The 20,645-nt window shown below is 39.3% G+C and overlaps 1 protein-coding gene and 1 long non-coding RNA gene across 5 annotated transcripts in view; one reads left to right on the top strand and one right to left on the bottom strand.

Annotated features, from left to right (window-relative positions):
- The first annotated feature begins 3,911 nt into the window (after positions 1 to 3,911).
- The window catches only part of LOC111973639 (solute carrier family 35 member F5), a 29,422-nt gene continuing 12,688 nt past the window's right edge, over positions 3,912 to 20,645 (top strand). For 2 of the 4 annotated variants that reach the window (XM_024001020.1, XM_024000998.1), the window contains exons 1-8: positions 3,912 to 4,109; positions 5,517 to 5,613; positions 5,990 to 6,033; positions 6,144 to 6,278; positions 6,811 to 6,960; positions 7,139 to 7,204; positions 7,351 to 7,432; positions 16,427 to 16,617. In XM_024001020.1, the coding sequence (XP_023856788.1) occupies positions 6,144 to 6,278; positions 6,811 to 6,960; positions 7,139 to 7,204; positions 7,351 to 7,432; positions 16,427 to 16,617 (624 nt within the window). In that variant the 5' untranslated portion in view covers positions 3,912 to 4,109; positions 5,517 to 5,613; positions 5,990 to 6,033. Of the gene's footprint in view, positions 4,110 to 4,932; positions 5,158 to 5,516; positions 5,614 to 5,989; positions 6,034 to 6,143; positions 6,279 to 6,810; positions 6,961 to 7,138; positions 7,205 to 7,350; positions 7,433 to 16,426; positions 16,618 to 20,645 lie in introns of those variants that run through there. The other 2 variants (XM_024001013.2, XM_024001004.1) reach the window with 2 other exon arrangements.
- LOC139028716 (uncharacterized) lies at positions 10,951 to 15,719 on the bottom strand. Its single transcript, XR_011480961.1, has 3 exons — positions 15,195 to 15,719; positions 13,103 to 13,219; positions 10,951 to 12,529 (listed from the first exon to the last, which is right to left on the bottom strand). It is a non-coding gene; the product is annotated as an uncharacterized lncRNA (long non-coding RNA).

Here is a 20,645-nt window from a genome sequence, read left to right as displayed (position 1 = left end):
GACTGGGTTTCCAGACCAGATGCACAAATGAGTGAGATTTACTACAAAAAATGGTATACCACATTAGTACACATTGTTGAAATTAGGACAGAGATTGGTGGGATATATATATTACTTTATTTTATTGAGCCAAAACCTAGAAAACCTGTTCTAGAGACAGATGGTCTCAGCATGGTAGGGTACAGCAGGATTAGAGAGATATGCAAACTTAGTCATGGGGCCAGGCTTTTTGCTTGGCCCTGGAGAGCTTCTGGATAGGGCTAAGTGACTGGACTGTGTGAATGGTCCTGTCAATGAGAGAGAGTGGGACACCAATAAAAATGGCTGATTTTTAAGTTATTGTATTGGCAGATGTAACTGGATGAAGTTCATGATAATCTGCTGAGATGCCATACTGTGTCCTCCTGCAGGCACATTCTGAGCCCACACACACAATATCAACATTGACTGTAGCTTCACTGGATATTGTTGTATTGAAATGGGTAAGAAATAGCTATGCAAAGGGTCAGTTAGGTAACTATTTACAGTAACTAAAGTTCATTATTAGGCTACTCAGTTAATAAGCACAAGCTAAACAGAAGGTCTAGCTTAGTTGCTACAGAAAGTATTGTACTGCCCTACCAAGCAAATCAAATTTTATGTCACATGCGCCAAATACAACAGGTGTAGGCCCTACAATAAAATGCTTACTTACAAGCCCTTAACCAACAATGCAGTTAAGAAAATACACCGCCCCAAAATTAAGAGATGAGAATAACAAATAATTAAAGAGCAGCAGTAAATAACAATACCGGGGCTATATACAGGGGGTACCAGTACAGAGTTATACAGGGGGTACCAGTACAGAGTCAATGTGCGAGGGCACCGGTGTTGAGGTAATTGTGGAAGAGCAAAAAGGCAGTAATTGCTCATTTGGTCGAAAATGAGTTCTTATTTTTTGCTACATTAAATACATGCGGGCAAGTATCTTGCCTCTATTGTGTTTTGGATAAAATGGGGGTCATGTTAGCAATAACTGCATAAAGTTACTGTGAAACCAAGGTATATAAAATAAAATAAATCAATTTTTTTTTTTCAGTTCCACGCTATGAGCAGTTACTGCCTTTTTGCTTGGTAAGGCAGTGTATAAATCTCACCTTTCTGCAGCAGGTACCTCTGCCCGTGCCGCTTCATTTTGTAATTTAGCAGGTTGAGGGACTAACGTAAACTATTAGCTAGCATGAGGGACTTGTTTACTTCCACTAGCCAGCCTGCTAGTTAGTCAGCAGTAACGTTAGCCGGCTAATGCTAGCTAGGAAAGTAGTGCAAGCCAACTGTTCGTTATATTGACATGATAAGTTAAGCATCTTGGCTAACATTACTATTTGTATCTTCCTGTCACACAAACTTCTAATCCTTTCTATGTGCGGCGGACACTTAAGATCAACCCAGACTGTAAACACACACGGTATGCACCATGAATATTATATTAGGGGGCGTGTACTTCCAGGTAAAAATATATATATCTGTATATACATTTTGTCTTTATTCGTTTTCTGTTACTCGATGCCCAATTTGTAAACCATAAACGATAAAACGAGTTGATATAACATTTTCGTTTTGGTTTTCAACAAGAACAATTACAAAACGATTAATTTCCTCTTGTTTGGTCTTGCTGAGATGAAAGGAAATATGAATTACCCATAAGCACACGGACCTGAATGCATCTGAGAAGTTTTGGAAACTTGAAATGATAGTTTGGAATCTTGATACTCAGACAATAAATGCAGTATCTACCATATTGAAACTGAACATATATTTTAAACTAAATAGTAATGTTAAACTGAATGCAATATTCACTCAATTAAATTTCAAATCATGAAATACAAGGTCAATTTAGGAATTCAATGATTAGATTTGTGCTTTACAAATTCAAAAATATTAAATTAAAATTCAATATTTGAATAAAAATTCAAAAGTATCGAATTCAAGTACAATTTCTGTTGGCAATGAAATCGCTCCATAAATGAATGTCTTGCAAGATTATGAATATACATAACAGAACTGAATATAATAGCATAGCATAGCAGGCATATACCTATACTGTTACACCAAAAACACCTAACTTCTAATGAGATTTTAGGATAGTTAGCTGAAACTGGACAGTCACAAAAAAGTGATGTGCCAAAACTAAACTGAGAGCACCACTCAATTGGCAGGATATATGCTTTGATTGGAAATACAAGAAAAGGCAAATAGATGAACAGCATTTGTTCTTATTTGCTCACAAAATGGTAATTCAAGAAGATCTAAATGCATATTCCCATGAAACTGATTGAGATCAATCAAATGAAAAGGTGAAGAATTATCATTCACAATTGACAGTGATGATGGTCTATTTTAAAATTAGATATTGGTGTTTGAGGGTATTAAAAATATAAACTTTTCTTGGGAGAATGTGTGGGCATATGCAGACGTTGCAATTGGAAGATGCATTTTATGCATATTCTAAAATGATAGTCTGTTAAATAGGCTACATCTGTTGGTACAAACTTTGATTGAGGAAATTATGACGTAATTTACTTTTTTATTTTAGGTGGTTGTGCCTTAATAACATCTAATAAAATAATATAATTTTGCAGTAGTGTGAGATACACACAACATCTCAGTCACTGACCTTTGGCCTAATTTATATACACACACATGCTCAAATCAAATCAAAGTTTATTTGTCACGTGCGCTGAATACAACAGGTGTAGATCTTACAGTAAAATGCTTACTTACAGGCTCTAACCAATCGTGCAAAAAAAGGTGTTAGGTGAACAATAGGTTAGTAAAGAAATAAAACAACAATAAAAAGACAGGCTATATACAGTAGCGAGGCTATAAATGTAGCGAGGCTATATACTGACACCGGTTAGTCAGGTTGATTGAGGTAGTATGTACATGCAGATATGGTTAAAGTGACTATGCATATATGATGAACAGAGAGCTCTGGGCCAGGAATGAGTTTTACAGTGCAAGCTACATAATTAAGCCATTGCATTCTAATACAAATATGCATTAGACAGTTTGGAATTAGTCAATGGATTAATCTAATTTGTCAATATATACTTGACTTCCTTCCAATTTGTCTATGTTGCCATATACTAATTTGTATTGTGTGTTGTTTTCATCCCACTTAATTTTCATATAATTCCATCATTTTCCATTTTTTTTATTTTTTTTATAGACCTTAACAAAATTGTCATCAGATACAATGGGTCATCATTATCATCAGACAGATGCAGTATGTCAAATAGCACTTGCACCTGAGGACCTCTAAAAGATCTGTCTGGTTCCCACTGTCTTTGTTTTTCTGACAAATCTGAGAAAAAGGGCATGGATTATGGATTTCTAAAAGCTTGCAATATCACAATGGTCCTCTTCTCAGGCGTGTGCACTAGTCTATTGCAATTATTTTATTCAAAATAACTCTGATATATGGTGTAGTATTCCTTCAACAAATGCAATTAATCTATTGTGTGGAATATGGTAGCCATTATAGTATTGCTTCAACAATTGTATTAATTCATTGTGTAAAATTTGATAAATTAATGTTGACACATGCCTCCAATGACATGTAGATTTAGATTGATGGTGGTTTAACTGTTATTTAAATAAATAAAAATACTGTGATATATAGTATTTCCTAAAATATATGTCTTGATTTTATTAATGTATATATTTTGTATACTGTACATGTCAACAAAATATACATCCCATATACATGTTTTGATTCTGTGTAGGCCTACATGTCAAATGTAGATTTTCTACCAACCCCAGCTGCACTCTAGCTGCTTCATGGGAAATGAAGTCTTGTTGAGTATAAAATATTCTACATGGCGCCAAATTAAGACTACATATCCCAGAAGTTTCTGCGTCTTAATTAAATGACTAAGAAGAGTCACCTGAGCAGGAATCATAAGGATTGTTAATGTTTACAACAAAACCAGTTTGTTTAGATATGTGTTATCATCGCACACTGTACATGTATTACCGATGATCAAGCAATTTTATTTTCCTGCAAAGACGAAGAATGACCGACCACGTCAAATAGAACGAAACCTACTTACCATCTAGCTAGCTAGGTAACGTTTAATACGAATGATTTGTTGACGGTAACGTTAACTAGCTACTCTGTAGCTAACGTTAGCTGTAAACATCGAGAAAGCTAGTTAGTTCACGCGTTGGCTAATAATGGCTCTAGTACTGCAGTTCCCATATTGCAAAAATATCTTTTTACATTAATTTTAAACTAATTCAGGTAAACTAACTAGCTAAATTAGATAACTGCTGTCTAATCGGCATGATGTTGCAGCTAGTTAACAAGCTCGTGAGTCCTTGCGAGCAGAGGAAGAAATGGTTTATCTTGTTAGTAAGTTATCAAGCTAACTACCCCCTCTTTCGCTCTTGTTTGTCCTATGAATGATGAATCGAGCTAGTGAGCTGCWTAGAAAGATCTGATTATCAAATGAAGGGCACCTTCGCAATCACTACCGCTAACTAACGTTATAGTGTTACAGACAGTCATTTGTCAGACTCYGAGTGACGTGTCAAATTCCTCTCACCCCTTTGACAAATGTATTTTGTGRATGCCTCCTTGACCGTGATTATTCGATTTAGCTACTTGGCTAAAAACACCAGGATTTTTTTTCGGACCTTCGGGAATTTACTCCACAGTTCTTTGATGTTGCTGTGGATGAAGGGCTACTTTGTAACGTTAGTTAAATAATGCAAATCTTCTGCATAGTTGTAACGTTAGCATACATGATTCCTCCCTAGTAGACRAGCATAGCTAAGGCAACACTGAGCAAACATTAGAACAATGAATGCGTTCATTCATGAGCCGCTCCCTGTCTGCTAATCCAGTGGTTCACAACCTTTTTCGGTTACTGTACCACCAACTGTTTTTTTCTTCTCTACCCAGAGTACCCCTGAAGTACCCCCCTCATGTCAGGTGCATTTTACCAGTAGGTCTATGGTCTCATGAGTCTTCTCAAGTCCCCTTGTGGATAGGCCATGTTTCAAAAGGACCTAGCTCTGACCCTTAGGCACCTCTGGTTTCCCCTCCAAGATCTGGTGCATTAGTGRTGGTGCATTTTCCAACTAAAACAGTTTCATAATGGACAAGTTCAGGTTGGTCCCTGTTTTGGCRTGTTTGCTTCCTAGTAAGTACACCCATGAGAGAGCTAGATGTGTTTACTCAGGTGGTGCAAAAATGAGCATTTAGTCAAATCTAGTAGGAATGATGTAGGCTTATGTGTTTTTATTAGGAGAGCATAGCATAATTCATCAATGACTTTTCAGACTAATCAGTGAATAGTCCCGTCATACTCGTCTGTGTGGAGGCCTACCTCTTTTCTGCTGATAGATTTATTTTTATTTTTCTCCTGCCTGTCTTTCTGTTAAAAAAAAATAGGTTTCGAATTGTCTTAGCTATGATATTGAACATTGTCAGGTTCTTATTTGTTTTCCCCGTTTCATTGCATGTGAAGTATGCTGCCTGTGAAGCCCCATGTTGGTGTTCCTCTTTCCTGAACTGGTCTGCACAGCAACTCCTAGAGCCAACGCGCCTTTCCTGGGGTCGACCCGGTAAGATCCTAAAGAGTTCTTAAAAAGTAATTGTAAACTCTAATATTTGTGGGTAAACCAGTTGAAAAGTGTACAGATGTTAGAATGTGTTAAAATTAGTTTGTAACGTCACAAATAAGTTTTGGTTGAGGCAGCTCTGAAGAAAAGGCAGCTCTTGTGTCTTGTGTCCTGTGAAACCATTGTCACCAAACAGCTAGGCATAGCCTATAACATCTTTGTCTGGGTTTCAGATATCTATATGGATTTTGACCCAAACAGTAACGTTCGGTGTTGTATAACAATATGACGTATAGTAGATTGCGGTTGATGAGTTTTGTGCACTCCCTATAGGATTGTTGGACAGTGTTTCTCATTATCTACTTTGACACGGTTTCAGATTCCTGCCTGTTCTGTATTAGAATCCTGTATTAGAATTTCCAGGTACTGTCACTGTCACATCTGAAGAACATCTCCCAGACATCTGTTTTTGGTATTTGTTTATGAACAGTTTTGAAATGTGTGTGTGTAATAACATGATTGTGTTTGTCCAGATGGTGTGGGTGTTCATCATGAACCGGATTGGTTCTCAGAGCAGCACGGTGGCCCAGCAGAGACGCATGGCCCTGGGGGTGGTCATCCTCGTGCTGGTGGACATCATCTGGGTTGCTTCCTCTGAGCTCACCTCAGTAAGACACTAGCACTTCCTGTAGACCAGGGGTGCACATCTCCCCTGGTTTCGTGGGCCATATTCCTACTTCTTGTATTTGCTTGGAACTGATTGGCAGGTGCAATTTACAGACAATTACAGTGTACAGGGAGAAATGAAAACCAGCACCAATCCAGAAATGGGTGGCCTGGGATAGGCACCCTTTATTTCGGATAATATGCTCAATCTTAAGACTAGTGCTCAATTATACGACAATGCTTGACCGCTAACCCCTACCCCATAGGCACTTGTGTAGATTTGAAAGGATTGACTAGGAATATGGTAGTAGCTCCACCTCGCCTACTAGTGGGGTCACGTTTTCACCATGTTGCTCATAATGTCTATCCAGACATTTTTAATACCCCCCGCCCTGTACTAGGAATAGCCACATCTCAATAGTTTCAAAGTGACTTCACCCTAATTATTTGTTTCTTTATTCTGCACTGTATCATTTTGAAGTGCCAGACATTTGAACAGTAAGTCATACTTTTTTGACCTCTATTTTCGCCCAGTACATATTCAAGCGGCAGGAGTACAATAAGCCCTTCTTCAGCACGTTCACCAAGACCTCCATGTTTGTGCTGTACCTGCTGGGGTTCCTGCTGTGGAGGCCATGGAGGCAGCAGTGCACGGGCAGTCTTCGGGGACGACACGCTGCCTTTGTACGTATAGCACTGACATCCCACAACCACATGGGGGCAACGAAACATTGTTGTTTCCCTCTAAAGATAAATTGTTGCTTAGCGCATGCAGTATATTTGGTAGTGGTTGTTGATAGTAAGGTAATGTTGATGTGCTATGATGAAACAGCCCAGTCTAACCTACAGTATTTTCCCACAGTTTGCTGATGCCGAGGCCTACTTTACCCCCTGTATCAACGACACCAGTTTGAATGACCATACCTTAGTGAGTATAATTGATTTGCTTTTTGTATTCTCCCTGACTCACATTTAGATTTTACTGTTGGCTGGCTGAATATACTGTAYTGAATGTGATGATAAGAAATGCTTTTAGTTGAGTGCATTAGTTGAAGACTTTCTTTCTTACTTCAGAGTGAACCCCTGTACGTTCCTGTGAAGTTTCAGGACCTTCCCACAGAACAGACAAACTGTGCCAATGAAGACTGTGATTCCAGTGAGTATTAAAATATATATGTTTTATATATAGAAATAAAACCTTTAGCAGACTAACCAACAGACTAAGAATGTAGATTAAATATTTGATGAAGATCTATAAATAATCATATTGCCTTATTTAGCTGGTAAACAAAGTCTAAAATATATTTTCTTAAATGTCTATTTAACTAGGCAAGTCAGTTAAGAACAAATTCTTATTTACAATGACGGCCTACCCCGGCCAAACCCTAACCCGGACGACGCTGGGCCAATTGTGCGCCGCCCTATGGGACTCCCAATCATGGCCGGTTGTAATACAGCCTGGAATCGAACCAGGGTGTCTGTAGTGATGCCTCTAGCCCTGAGATGCAGTGCCTTAGATTGCTGCGCCACTCGGGAGCAGCGGTTGTTTAATGAGTATTTTCTTTAAAGAAACCTTCAATAATCAATATTTCATCATGTTCGAGAGTAGGAATCCTGTGGACTGTCTTGTTGATTGAGATTATCTTTTCCATGTTCAATCATTTAGGCTACTTGTTTCACCCTATGGGCAATCTTTGTTCTCTACATCAGAGTGCTTAGATATGGTTAAATTCATGATTGACAGACCGAATATGATAATCCTGACCACAGTGAGGATAAGGTGCCTCACATAACTTGAATTTCTTTATTGATATCCATGGTTTTTAGATATAACATAGGCCCTCTCGACAGGCTACAACCAGGGTGGGACATTTACTTTTTGGTTCACCAGACACTGTGGCAGGTAGATTTATACATCTACCAGCCACTCAGATTTTTTACCAGCCAAAATATTTTTCCATCATAATTACACCATAAATGTATTGCAAATAACTGATGAGCGTGTTTTGTAATATTTCTAAAACAAGAAATGTATTACTAGTAWGAAGTAATGTGGTATATCGCTAATTACATTTTTGTGACCAGAGTGTTTTAACCAATGTACTGTAGGTTAAAATAAATAACTTTGATTAAAAACGTAAAACCTGATAAACAGTTCTACAACTGAATATCAATCAGAGTAAACAAAGTGCCTGCCCTGCCAACAAAATGCTGAGTGATATGGCTTATTTATTATTATTAGTTCAGGGCWGTAACGCTGACATTTTTTACAAGGACTACATGAGTTGATATTTAGGAGCACACAAATACATTTAGGAGCAAAACAAATATGTTCAGCTGGCCTCTGTGTCTGTCTGAGATGATAATCTCTGTGTCTGTCTGTCAGAGATGATAATCTGTGTCTGCGCTAGCAGCAGAGAGTTGCAGCAAATTCAAACTAATATTGAAAAACAACCTAGTGTGTGACAAAACGATGCAACTAACCAAGAAACACGAGGACAAAGTCACACTTTAGTAGCCTTTCAGGTCAATTTCACCAGCTTCTACATTTGGGGTTTGGAATTTTAAAAAACTGTGCCCAAAAGCTGTGTATGACCACCTGCCAATGTGGCTTGTGAAACAGACATTCTTACCCGCCAATGCCAAAATCGACCCTCATTTGGCGGGTGTTCATTTCCCACGCTGGCTACAAACACGAATGGTCCTGTGATTTGACTGGCAACCGGTGTCCACCTGCCTCCCTCCCTCGTTGTATTGGCTCCTCATCTTGTCGCAACAATTTAACCAAACATTTAGAAATCTAGAGTCCCTTGTATATGAATTGCAAAGCCATAGCAACAATGATTTATATCACAAGCAAACATTCTAAATTCTACATTTTTCTCTGAAAAAATACATTATTTGAAGAGGGACAATGTACAGTACAACAATCTCAGTACACTCTCAGTACACATTTGTTGTACCAGATTTAGCCAACAGCTAATTTCTGTCTGCAGTCCCTGGGCAGGTGAACATACAAACAAGAAAAATATTATATATACAAACATAAWWATAAATGAAATAAAAATGTTTTATAAAAAAAGATCAGGAAATACAGATGCGTTTCCACACAGAAGTCAAGACATTGCACATAATAATCATTGCACACATTGCTATTGGCTAAGGTTGATCTTTATATGTAAAGACCTTGGCAAATAATGGGGTTGTAGAATGGGACTGTTAAAGGGAAGCTTCACCAATAGACACTTTATGGGGTGTTTTTCCAGCCTCCACATAATTATGAGTGATAAGAGGGTGCCCCCACACATAATTATGCACTATAGCTCGATTTTTTTTTTTTTGCGCCGGGAGAGTTCAACCAATGACGTCATTGATTGATTAAGCCTGCTGTCTGATCTAAAATTGAATGGAGTCATGTTTTGTTGCAATTAGTGTGTCCTTTGTGTTTTGCCAATTGCATGATCACGCTAGCAGTGAGTAGATATGGTTGTCCTTGTTCGTGATTGGGAGTCCCATTATATGCGTTATTGTTTTTACCATCGAGGGCCACTTAGGAAACAAGTGTTTTAATTAATGCTTTCAAGTGATATCCTCTGGGTCCACATTGTACATTTTGTTGTATATGTCTGTTACCCAAAATAAAATCAATTCAATAGGGCGGAGCACAATTGGCCCAGCGGTGTCCGGGTTTGGCCGGTGTAGGCCGTCATTGTAAATAAGAATTTGTTCTTAACTGACATGCCTAGTTAAATAAAAAAAGAGCCATTGGACTATCTGCCAGGACATTGCTGGATTTTTAGGTTGACTCATTTTGCCTGGCTTTGTAAAGAGACTAAATACAGCCTGACGGGAGCCCAATGAATTGTTCCCGACACTCGAAGGCAGGCTTTTCAAAATAGGGGATGTACTAATGTACTAGTTTACAGGTTCACTGGAGCTATGGTGAGCTCCAAAAGTTTTAGGACAGTGACACATTTTTTTGTTGAAATGATACAAAAACTATGAAGTTAAAAGTGCAAACTGTCAGCTTTAATTTGAGGGTATTTTTATCATCCATATCGGGTGAACCGTTTAGAAATTGCAGCACATTTTGTGTATATTACCCCATTTTAGGGGACGAAAAGTATTGGGACAAATACACTTATGTGTATTAAAGTAGTCAAGTTTAGTATTTGGTCCCATATTCCTAGCACGCAATGATTACAGCTAGTTTGTGACTACAAACTTGTTGGATGCATTTGTTGTTTGTTGTGGTTGTGTTTCAGATTATTTTTTTACCCAATAGAAATGAATTGTAAATAATGTATTGATCACTTTCATTGTAAATACAAACAGAATATGTTTCTAAACACTTCTACATTAATGTGTATGCTATCATGATTACGGATAGTCCTGAATGAATCGTGAATAATGATGAGTGAGAAAAGTTAGATCCCACCCCTCCACTGATGAAAGGTTAGCATGTCTTGGGAGAATGATATTTCTGCGTTTTTAACTTTCTCACTCATCATTATTCACGATTCATTAAGGATGATCATAATCATGGCAGCAATCACATTAATGTAGAAGTGTTTAGAAACATTCTTATTTACCCGAAATGTTTTTGTGACAAAAGTATTGGTCGAGTTGAAAATGTGATGGAAACACATTGAACATTAGATTTTTATTTCGGTACCTAAAAAGTAAATTTTGTGTGCACTACGTCATCGCGCACAAATTTTTATCCACAAGTCTGTTTGGTGTAAACGCACCACTGGTGGTAAAATGCGCATATTTTCTTAATGCAGATTATTATTTTTTTATGAGAACCTGTCGCCAATTGGAGGAAACCTAGCTAATGGCTGCTACTGATGATTCCTCTTTCCAAGAAGAGCTGGACAATATTWATTTTTTCTTTAGGAACATGCAGCCCTATTTATTTGAGTCGGAATACACTGAAGACAAGTTGAGACAGCAAGGATAAATAATAATTGCGAGACCYGCAAGCAGCGGTGGCAGCTTAGACCAGCTGGACCAGGACTCAGGAGGGCAAGTAACAAACGAGTAAGTTGTTTTGCTGTCAGTAGCCAGGTAGCAATATAACCTTTCATTTTACACGTGSCAGTGTTGTTCAGTACAGTACAATTTAATGATCGATTCGGCAATAACCGGGCTTGCTAGTATCACTACAAGCCAAGCTAGCTGTGTTTGCTAAACCTAAAATGTACTGTAGTCTAACGTTATAGCTAGTTAACCAACTAGCCTAGTTAGCCTCAGTGCCTGTCAGAGCAAAACTGGAGAAGTGTTTTGATGATGATGGCAGAGAGTAAAGAAATTACTTTGGCTTTCTTTAGTCTTGGAGTAACTATACCCGTGTGTTCTAGCTAGCTAGTGTGTGTCTGTGGGATGTCTCATTCTACACCATGCTGCTACAGTAGGAATACAAACAGTACACAGTGATTGCCTATGAATGTCTAATAGTGGTTTTTGCCTATGAATGTCTAATAGTGTTTTTTGCCTTTCTCTCACAGACAATACCGCTTGGACACAAAGAAGTTGACTCAAGAGGAGATGTGAAAGGTCCCCTAACAACAATCTTTCCTTGTGTCAAAGTGACTCCGAACACCTCACTGCAGCACCCAAACACACCATATGCAAGTATTCCCTTTTTAGAACTAGTGTTATAAGCGTTAATGGTATCTTTCTTTTACTGTATGTCATACATTGCCATGACTGTTCCTGCATACTGCTGTGTAAACMCATCTGTCTCCAGAGCAAATAAACGCTGTCTTGATTACAAGCCATGTCTACTTATATGCTATATTGACAGACCAATCTACTGTTTCATTGAAACATGTTTACTTGCCAACAAATTATTTTAAATGATTAACCAACTCCCCGCATCATTTGTTTTAGCAATAAGATTGTAGCTAGTTCATCCAAATACATTTGATGAATATCACAATGACTTGATCCTGAAGTTGAAGTCAACACTTAATTGGTTTCAGATGCAGCCGGAATCATTTAGTCACTTGTCAGTACACACAAAATATTATGTACAACAGATAGCAATGTCTATACCGCAATGCAGTTGTGAGCATACTAGGCATTCTATATTATACTAATTCAGTCTAACTGAATATGGATGWTGTGTTGGGTGAATGTTCCAGGCAGGTTCCAGAATGTTCTTCAACTGGTTGAACCTCTTGTGTTTTGGGTAATGGCAGCTGGTTAGCAGGCTTTGGCGATGTTCTTCACCACCAACTGATTTGACCTGAAGACMGATCATGAGGATGTATAAAACATGAAAACTGATGTGTAGCCATACATTAAACCATGTTCGTCTGTACACAAAAAAGGGTACAGTAGACTGTTATGTGTTTGGTTATACTCAGAGTCAATAATGGGGCATTGAAATGGGCTGTTAGCAAATATGTGAGAAGTTTGAGGGGGACTTGACTTGTAGACAGTCTAGTTGTGTATGATCACCTACAGTGTGAATAGGCTAGGAGAGTATACTAACAGCCCCTCTCCCCCATGCCAAAGAACTGACTGCAAAGGTGTAAAAAGTTTGAGGAGGTCTTGTAGACAGCTTAGTATATTTTAGCAATAAGGCCGAGGGGGTGTGGTATATGGCCAATATACCARGTCTAAGCGCTGTTCTTAAGCACGACGCAACACGGAGTGCTACGACACAGCCCTTAGCCATGGTATATTGGTCATATATCACAAGCCCCCGATGTGTCTTATTGCTATTTTTAAACTGGTTTACCAACATAATGCTGGGCTTGAACCACCCAGTTTATAATGGCTATTTTGTTTGACGGTATTGTGCTTTCATAAATACCTTTGGCTGTCCTGGCTTGTTTCAAAATCAGATGATGTTGAYCTTATTCTACGGGTCTACGGGCGCTGTACTACTAAAACTGGTGTCAAGGTCATTAGCAGCAGCAGAAGGATTAGTCTGTAGGACACACAGTAGTCAGTGATTAGCCAACATCTTACTACTTTGTTCCCATCAATCAGGGCTGGTCCTTGCTGTTCTGCCGCCCAAGGCGAAACCAAAAAACGCAGGCCCCCTGCAAAACTAGAGTAGTCCCAGTACCAAAATGACATTGAAGTTTTGTTCGATTTAGGTTCAGAATGAAAGGTGAAAAAGTATTTTTCATATGTTTAAAATATATATTTTTCCGGACTTTGAAAAATACTTTTTTCCCGGTTGTTGAAATCAGGCAATTTTTTTTGTTCTGAATGAAAGTTGAAAAAAAATAATTTTGGGGGCCAAATCAAGGCTGGTCCAGACCAGACAAAATTTGAACCAAACATAGACATCTGTGATTGGGTCATGTTTGGTCCGGACTGGACCAAAAACCAATGTCCGTGGATGTGGAAATCAAGGCCGGTCCGAACTGCACAAAAATAAACATCTAAAAGGCATCGGTCCATGCTTACTAGCCTACAGTTTATGAATGCCCATCCATGTGGTAGGCCCACCGCCTGTAGCATTGGRTTTATTGGTCCTSATTCCTGTGACTAATCAATTGGGCTAATTAAGCTCTTAATATCAGCTACCCAACTTTATCAGGAGTTATCGTGAGCCTATTTGCAATGTGTTTACACAGTGGGAAATGTAGAAGTATTTTCTTTTTCGCTATGATCAGCTTGTCAAAAATGTACAGATTAAAACTTGAAACCACTGATCATGACAATGGGGTTAAACTCCTGGACAACAGTTGTGATTGTCCATTCCAGATTGTCCATTTTCCTTTGACCTGTCCTCTTTTTAGGATATGTTAACATTACAGCACATTTTCTTTTGATTGAGCGCCATTTAGGTTAGGCTATTTGATCGGAGAAACCTGCATGATGTATGAAGTGTCCATCTCATTACCTTTTATCTCCAGCCTGTAGGCTACAGAAAAAGTCCACATACTCTATCTGCTACATAATTTATGTTAGATTATTTTTGAGACGGAACGTTGGTGGAGTGCCGTTGTGACCTCTCCTAACAGCACCCTGGAGAGGCGGGCTGGGAATGGACAAGAAAAATATTTTGCGCCTTTGACAAAGTGGGCACTGCTTATCACAGGGAGGTTTCAGCGCTCACCTAAAAAGCCCATATGCCATTGGTTGAGAGACATTTTTGTTGTTTTGGGGCAGAATTATGTGAGGCTTTATGTGTTGTTGGTGCGTCTAGCTCAGAAAATGCCGCCATGGGCGGTGCCATCAATACACACTCAAACAAGGTACTATATCCACCCACTCCCCTCATGCATACTATCCTTCAAACACAATACCCACCAGTTAGTCACCCATACCAGCCCCTTACTAATACTGCCTTTTCTCAAATTTAGTCTTCAAGCCTTCAATCAACTATGCCTCCACATTACAGAGAGAACTACAGTACAAGTTGTAGCCCATTCGTAAACACACCAGCTATGACAAGCCACGGACTATGTTTATGCCTAGTTCCAGTATATTTATTTCTTCATCATTGAGTCATGGAAAAATGTATCTAATGTAAATAGTCCGGTGGCCATTTGATTAATTGTTCAGCAGTCTTATGGCTTGGGGGTAGAAGCTATTAAGGAGCCTTTTGATCCTAGACTTGGCGCTCCGGTACTGTTTTCTGTGCGATTTTAGTAAGATTTTAGGTGATAGATGTTCCTGGTACTGAGCTTGATGTTGATGCCACTGCAGGTGTTGATGGGATCGGACTCTAAATAGAACACAATGTTAGTTATATTATCCTCTGCGGCAGTTGGCTAGCGAGCTAATGTAACCTAACGAAGCTAAGGTTAACTTGCAAAGTTACATCACCAGATAGCAGCTGGCTAATTACATTCATATTATTTGGAATGTCTAGCCAGCGTCTTATGAAAGCTAGCTAGATGTTGGTTTAGATAAACACATGTAGTTCGTTAGCCAGGTAACGTTACCTCAGCTTGACTTATTTTCTACTGCGCTAATGTTGGCTGATGCCTTCCTCTGAAGTGAAGGAGAACATCGATGGAATAGCATCACTTTTCAAAGTTTGATGACATGGCAACCCCATCAGTTGAGATTACTGTTCTGTTTCGAAGTCCTCTGGCTACAAACAGACATTTTGATATGTCTCACATCAATTCGATACACCTCCACGGGGCTGTTCTCTTTGTCGTTTGCTTACAACCAGGAAATGTAGCTGGCCCGTTTCTACTGGTGGGATGCAGAAACGCTCGTATATGCGTGTAGTGAGAAAGTGCAACCTTTTTATGGCGCATATGATATGTAGACATATATAGTGAAATAGAGTAGCCGTGTAATGTAGCTGTAAGGCGCCCACATATTAGGTTCGGTTTGCTCCTAGCAGAACTCGGCTAGGCGACGCTAACGTCTCTGTCTCGCATACTCCATTAAAAGACCTTCGCTTGAAAATCTAGAAAAACGGGCAATATTACTGTTTGTCCCTCTTGAGATGCCATAGCAACAAAATAGCCAGTATATACTTAATCAGAATGAATCTAAAAACGAATCAAGAAATCTAAGTCATTTTGATGTTTTTGCCTAGGAGGCCATCTTTGCGTAATTTTACATCTAACCGAGATGTTTGGTGTAGTATTTCTGATGAGCTGTGAGATGTGATGGCCCTCAAGTTTGACCCATTAGTGAGTTGATAAACAATGTGAAAGAAAAGGTTGTCTCATGAGAACTGCGTCTGACCTTTTGAGTGACCCTCTGGCTCAGTTTCCTCTCTTGTTTCTCATTATGAAACGATTACATATTGCTCTGTCTGTGTTGATGGTTATAGAATGATTATAGTACATTTGGAGATTACGTATATTTTRGCTTCCAGGGTCCTACACTTTCAAGTGTCCAATCAAAGCTGCCCAATTCAATCCCATGCTATTATTGTGCCAAAAGCCCAGTYTAGGGCACCGGATGCTTTTTAGAAAACGCCTGTGCTAAATACTCATTGATAGAGCGCTAAATACTCACACTCATTGCTTTTTTACATAAGTAGAATAAAAGCATGCGTTAGATGAAGGGTTCATTGTCTTGTTCATTTCATTTGTCATGCTGTGATCCATCTAGCTACCACTTTATTAACTTCTTATACAAAGACACAAAGGCCTAAAACGCTGATCTCTCTCTCGCTCTCTCTGCACCCCTCCATCCTCCCACCTCTCAGCCTCTAAAAAACAGCGGGTGCGCTTCAGCAACATCATGGAGGTGCGCCAGCTCCCGTCCACACAGGCCCTGGAAGCCAAGCTGTCCCGCATGTCCTTCCCCGCCGCCAAGGACCAGGAGGCCGTGCTCCGCACTGTGGGCAAGTTCACCGTCACCGACGTGGCCAAGATCAGCTTCTTCTTCTGCTTTGTGGTGAGTCACATTTTTATAGTGTGAGAACTTGTTTTGTTAGTGTCTGTAGACTTATTGACTTGGTAGTCTCTCGAACTTTAGTATACTAGCTGGGCACCTCCGTATTAAGTTGGAGGAAGAAAAGTCAGTATCTTAAATYCATCTTTGGAGTATATACATTTGGGATTTCGTTCTATTGCCTAAGYCAATAAAGGCTTTTTTTCTATTTTTAATGTCTGTCAACTTAATCTAAATAGTTAAACTTGTCACATTACTGTTAACTGTCAGTAGTAGGTGAGTTACCTACAAAGTTTATTATRATCATTGATGAGTTATTGCTGGTAGTACTACTAATTTTGCTGCAGTGTGTTTGCTGAAGAACACCCCCAGGGTCGTTCCATGTCATTTCAGCAAGTCATGACACCCACCATCTCAGATTGTTCTGAGATCCTTTCTGTAGTTAGAAACAGATACGATTATTATTTTGTTGAAATAAAATTGGACCTCTGAGAAATGAAGTTACACTGAACAAAAATATAAACGCAACATGTAAAGTGTTGGTTTCATGAGCTGAAATAAAACATCCYTGACATTTTCTAAATGCACAAAAAATGTATTTCTCTCAAATTGTGCACACAAATTTTAGTGAGCATTTCTCTGTTGCCAAGATAAACTATCCACCTGACAGGTGTGGCATATCAAGAAGCTGATGAAACAGCATGATCATTACAGAGGTGCACCTTGTGCTCGGAACAATAAAAGGCCACTCTAAAATGTGCAGTTTTGTCACACAACACAATGCCACAGATGCCTCAAGTTTTGAGGGAGCATGCAATTGACATGCGGACTGCAGGAATGTCCACCAGAGCTGTTGCCAGAAAATGGAATGTTKATTTCTCTACTGTAAGCCATCATTTTAGAGAATTTCGCAGTACGTCCAACCGGCCTCAASCGCAGACCATGTTTAACCACGCCAGCCCAGAACCTCCACATCTGGCTTCTTCACCTACGGGATTGTCTAASACCAGCAACCCAGACAGCTGATGAAACTGTGGGTTTGCACAACTGAAGAATTTCTGCACAAACTGTCATAAACCGTCTCTGGGAAGTTCATCTGCGTGCTCGTCATCCTCACCAGGGTCTTTACCTGACTGCAGTTCGGCATCATAACCGACTTGAGTGGGGAAATGCTCACCTTCGATGGCCACTGACACGCTGGAGAAGTGTGCTCTTCACAGATGAATCCTGGTTTCAACTGTATCGGGCAGACKGCGTGTATGGCCTCTTGRGGGCGAGTGGTTTGCTAATGTCAACGTTGTGAACAGAGTGCCCCATGGTGGRGGAGAGGTTATGGTATGGGCTGGTATAAGCTAAGGACATTGAAAACCATTGTATTTTGTCGATGGCAATTTGAATGCACAGAGATACCGTGACGAATCATCCTCTGCCATCACCTATGTTTCAGAATGATAATGCGCGGCCCCATGTTGCAAGGATCTGTACACAATTCTTGGAAGCTGAAAATGTCCCAGGTTTCCACGGCCTGCATACTCATCAGACATGTCACCCATACTTTGGTTTTGTTTACCTGCCCACTGTTTCAAATGCTAACTTTTTTTTGTGGCACAAATCCAATGCAATTCTTTAAAAACAAACACCATCTAGTGGTCAGAACTGGTAATATCAGGATGCAGGATAGGACATAAACCTAACAACTTCAGTGACTAATTTCTCTGAACTAGAGGTCGACCGATTAATTGGAATGGCCGATTTAATTAGGGCCGATTTTCAAGTTTTCATAACAATCGGAAATCGTTTTTTTTGGCCACCGATTTGGACGAATTATATAATTCTTTACACATCTTTATTTAACTAGGCAAGTCAGTTAAGAACACATTCTTATTTTCAATGACTGCCTAGGAAAGGTGGGTTAAATGCCTTGTTCAGGGGCAGAACGACAGATTTTTACCTTGTCAGCTCGGGGATTCAATCTTGCAACCTTACAGTTGACTKGTCCAACGCTCTAACCACCTGCCTCTCATTGCACTCCACGAGGAGCCTGCCTGTTACGCGAATGCAGTAAGAAGCKAAGGTAAGTTGCAAGCTAGCATTAAACTTATCTTATAAAAAACAATCAATCAATCAATCATAATCACTAGTTAACTACACATGGTTGATGATATTACTAGTTTATGTCCTGCGTTGCATATAATCGATGCGGTGCACATTTGCGAAAAAGGACTGTCGTTGCTCCAACGTGTACCTAACCATAAACACCAATGCCTTTCTTAAAATCAATACACGGAAGTATATATTTTTAAACCTGCATATTTAGCTAAAAGAAATCCAGGTTAGCAGGAAATATTAACCAGGTGAAATTGTGTCACTTCTCTTGCGTTCATTGCACGCAGAGTCAGGGTATATGCAACAGTTTGGACCGCCTGGCTCGTTGCAAACTAATTTGCCAGAATTTTACGTAATTATGACATAACATTGAAGGTTGTACAATGTAACAGCAATATTGAGACTTAGGGATGCCACCCGTTAGATAAAATACGGAACGGTTCCGTATTTCACWGAAATAATTAACGTTTAGTTTTCGAAATTATAGTTTCCGGATTCGACCATATTAATGACCAAAGGCTCGTATTTCTGTGTGTTATTATGTTATAATTAAGTATTTGATAGAGCAGTCTGACTGAGCGGTGGTAGGCAGCAGGCTCGTAAGCATTCATTCAAACAGCACTTTCGTGCGTTTTGCCAGCAGCTCCTCGCTGTGCTTCAAGCATTGAGCTGTTATTGACTTCAAGCCTATCAACTCCCGAGATTAGGCTGGTGTAACCGATGTGAAATGGCTAGCTAGTTAGCGAGGTGCGCGCTAATAGCGTTTCAAACGTCACTCGCTCTGAGACTTGGAGTAGTTGTTCCCCTTGCTCTGCAAGGGCCGCGGCTTTTGTGGAGCGATGGGTAACGATGCTTCGAGGGTGGCTGTTGTCGATGTGTTCCTGGTTCGAGCCCAGGTATTGGCGAGGAGAGGGACGGAAGCTATACTGTTACACTGGCAATACTAAAGTGCCTATAAGAACATCCAATAGTCAAAGGTATATGAAATACAAATGGTATAGAGAGAAATAGTCCTATAAATACATTTACATTTACATTTAAGTCATTTAGCAGACGCTCTTATCCAAATACTATATTAACTACAACCTAAAACCTCGTACCTTGGAATATTGAGGACTCATGTTAAAAAGAACCACCAGCTTTCATATGTTCTCATGTTTTGAGCAAGGAACTTAAACGTTAGCTTTTTTACATGGCACATATTGCACTTTTACTTTCTTTTCCAACACTTTGTTTTTGCATTATTTAAACCAAATTGAACATGTTTCATTATTTATTTGAGGGTAAATTGATTTTTATTGATGTATTATATTAAGTTAAAATAAGTGTTCATTCAGTATTGTTGTAATTGTCATTATTACAAATAAAAAATCGGCCAATTAATCGGTATCGGCTTTTTTTGGTCCTCCAATAATCGGTATCGGCGTTGAAAAATCATAATCGGTCGACCTCTACTCTGAACAGGGGATATTAACATCACCAAACTCACTGGGAATACATTACATAGGATGAAAAAAGAATCCTCTGAGCRGCAGCTCCATACTACTTGTCAGACATAGGGAACTGACACTACATTTGTGACCAAAAATATTGGCACCCTTGCACTTTTTTCAAGTAACTCACAATTTTCATAACAAATAAGTTGAAATTGGCCAAAGTATTTGGTCTCCACAATTCTTTATTTCACTGTTAAAATTGCAGAACCTTTTTTTGATTCAGAACTTAATATATCAATTTAAATCATTAAATAAACAAATGGCATTGACAAAATTATTGACACCCTAGAGTCTTAATATTTTGTTGCACAGCCTTTGGTCAAAATAACTGCAATCAAGCTTTTCCTATAGCCATCGATGAACTTCCTGTACCTCTGTACTGACAATTTGGCRCACTTCTCCCAGGGTGCTTTCTCCCAACTACTGTTT

The sequence above is a fragment of the Salvelinus sp. IW2-2015 genome, linkage group LG2 (assembly GCF_002910315.2).
Source record: "Salvelinus sp. IW2-2015 linkage group LG2, ASM291031v2, whole genome shotgun sequence".
Classification (NCBI taxonomy): domain Eukaryota; kingdom Metazoa; phylum Chordata; class Actinopteri; order Salmoniformes; family Salmonidae; genus Salvelinus; species Salvelinus sp. IW2-2015.
This window is presented reverse-complemented; position numbering and strand designations above follow the sequence as displayed.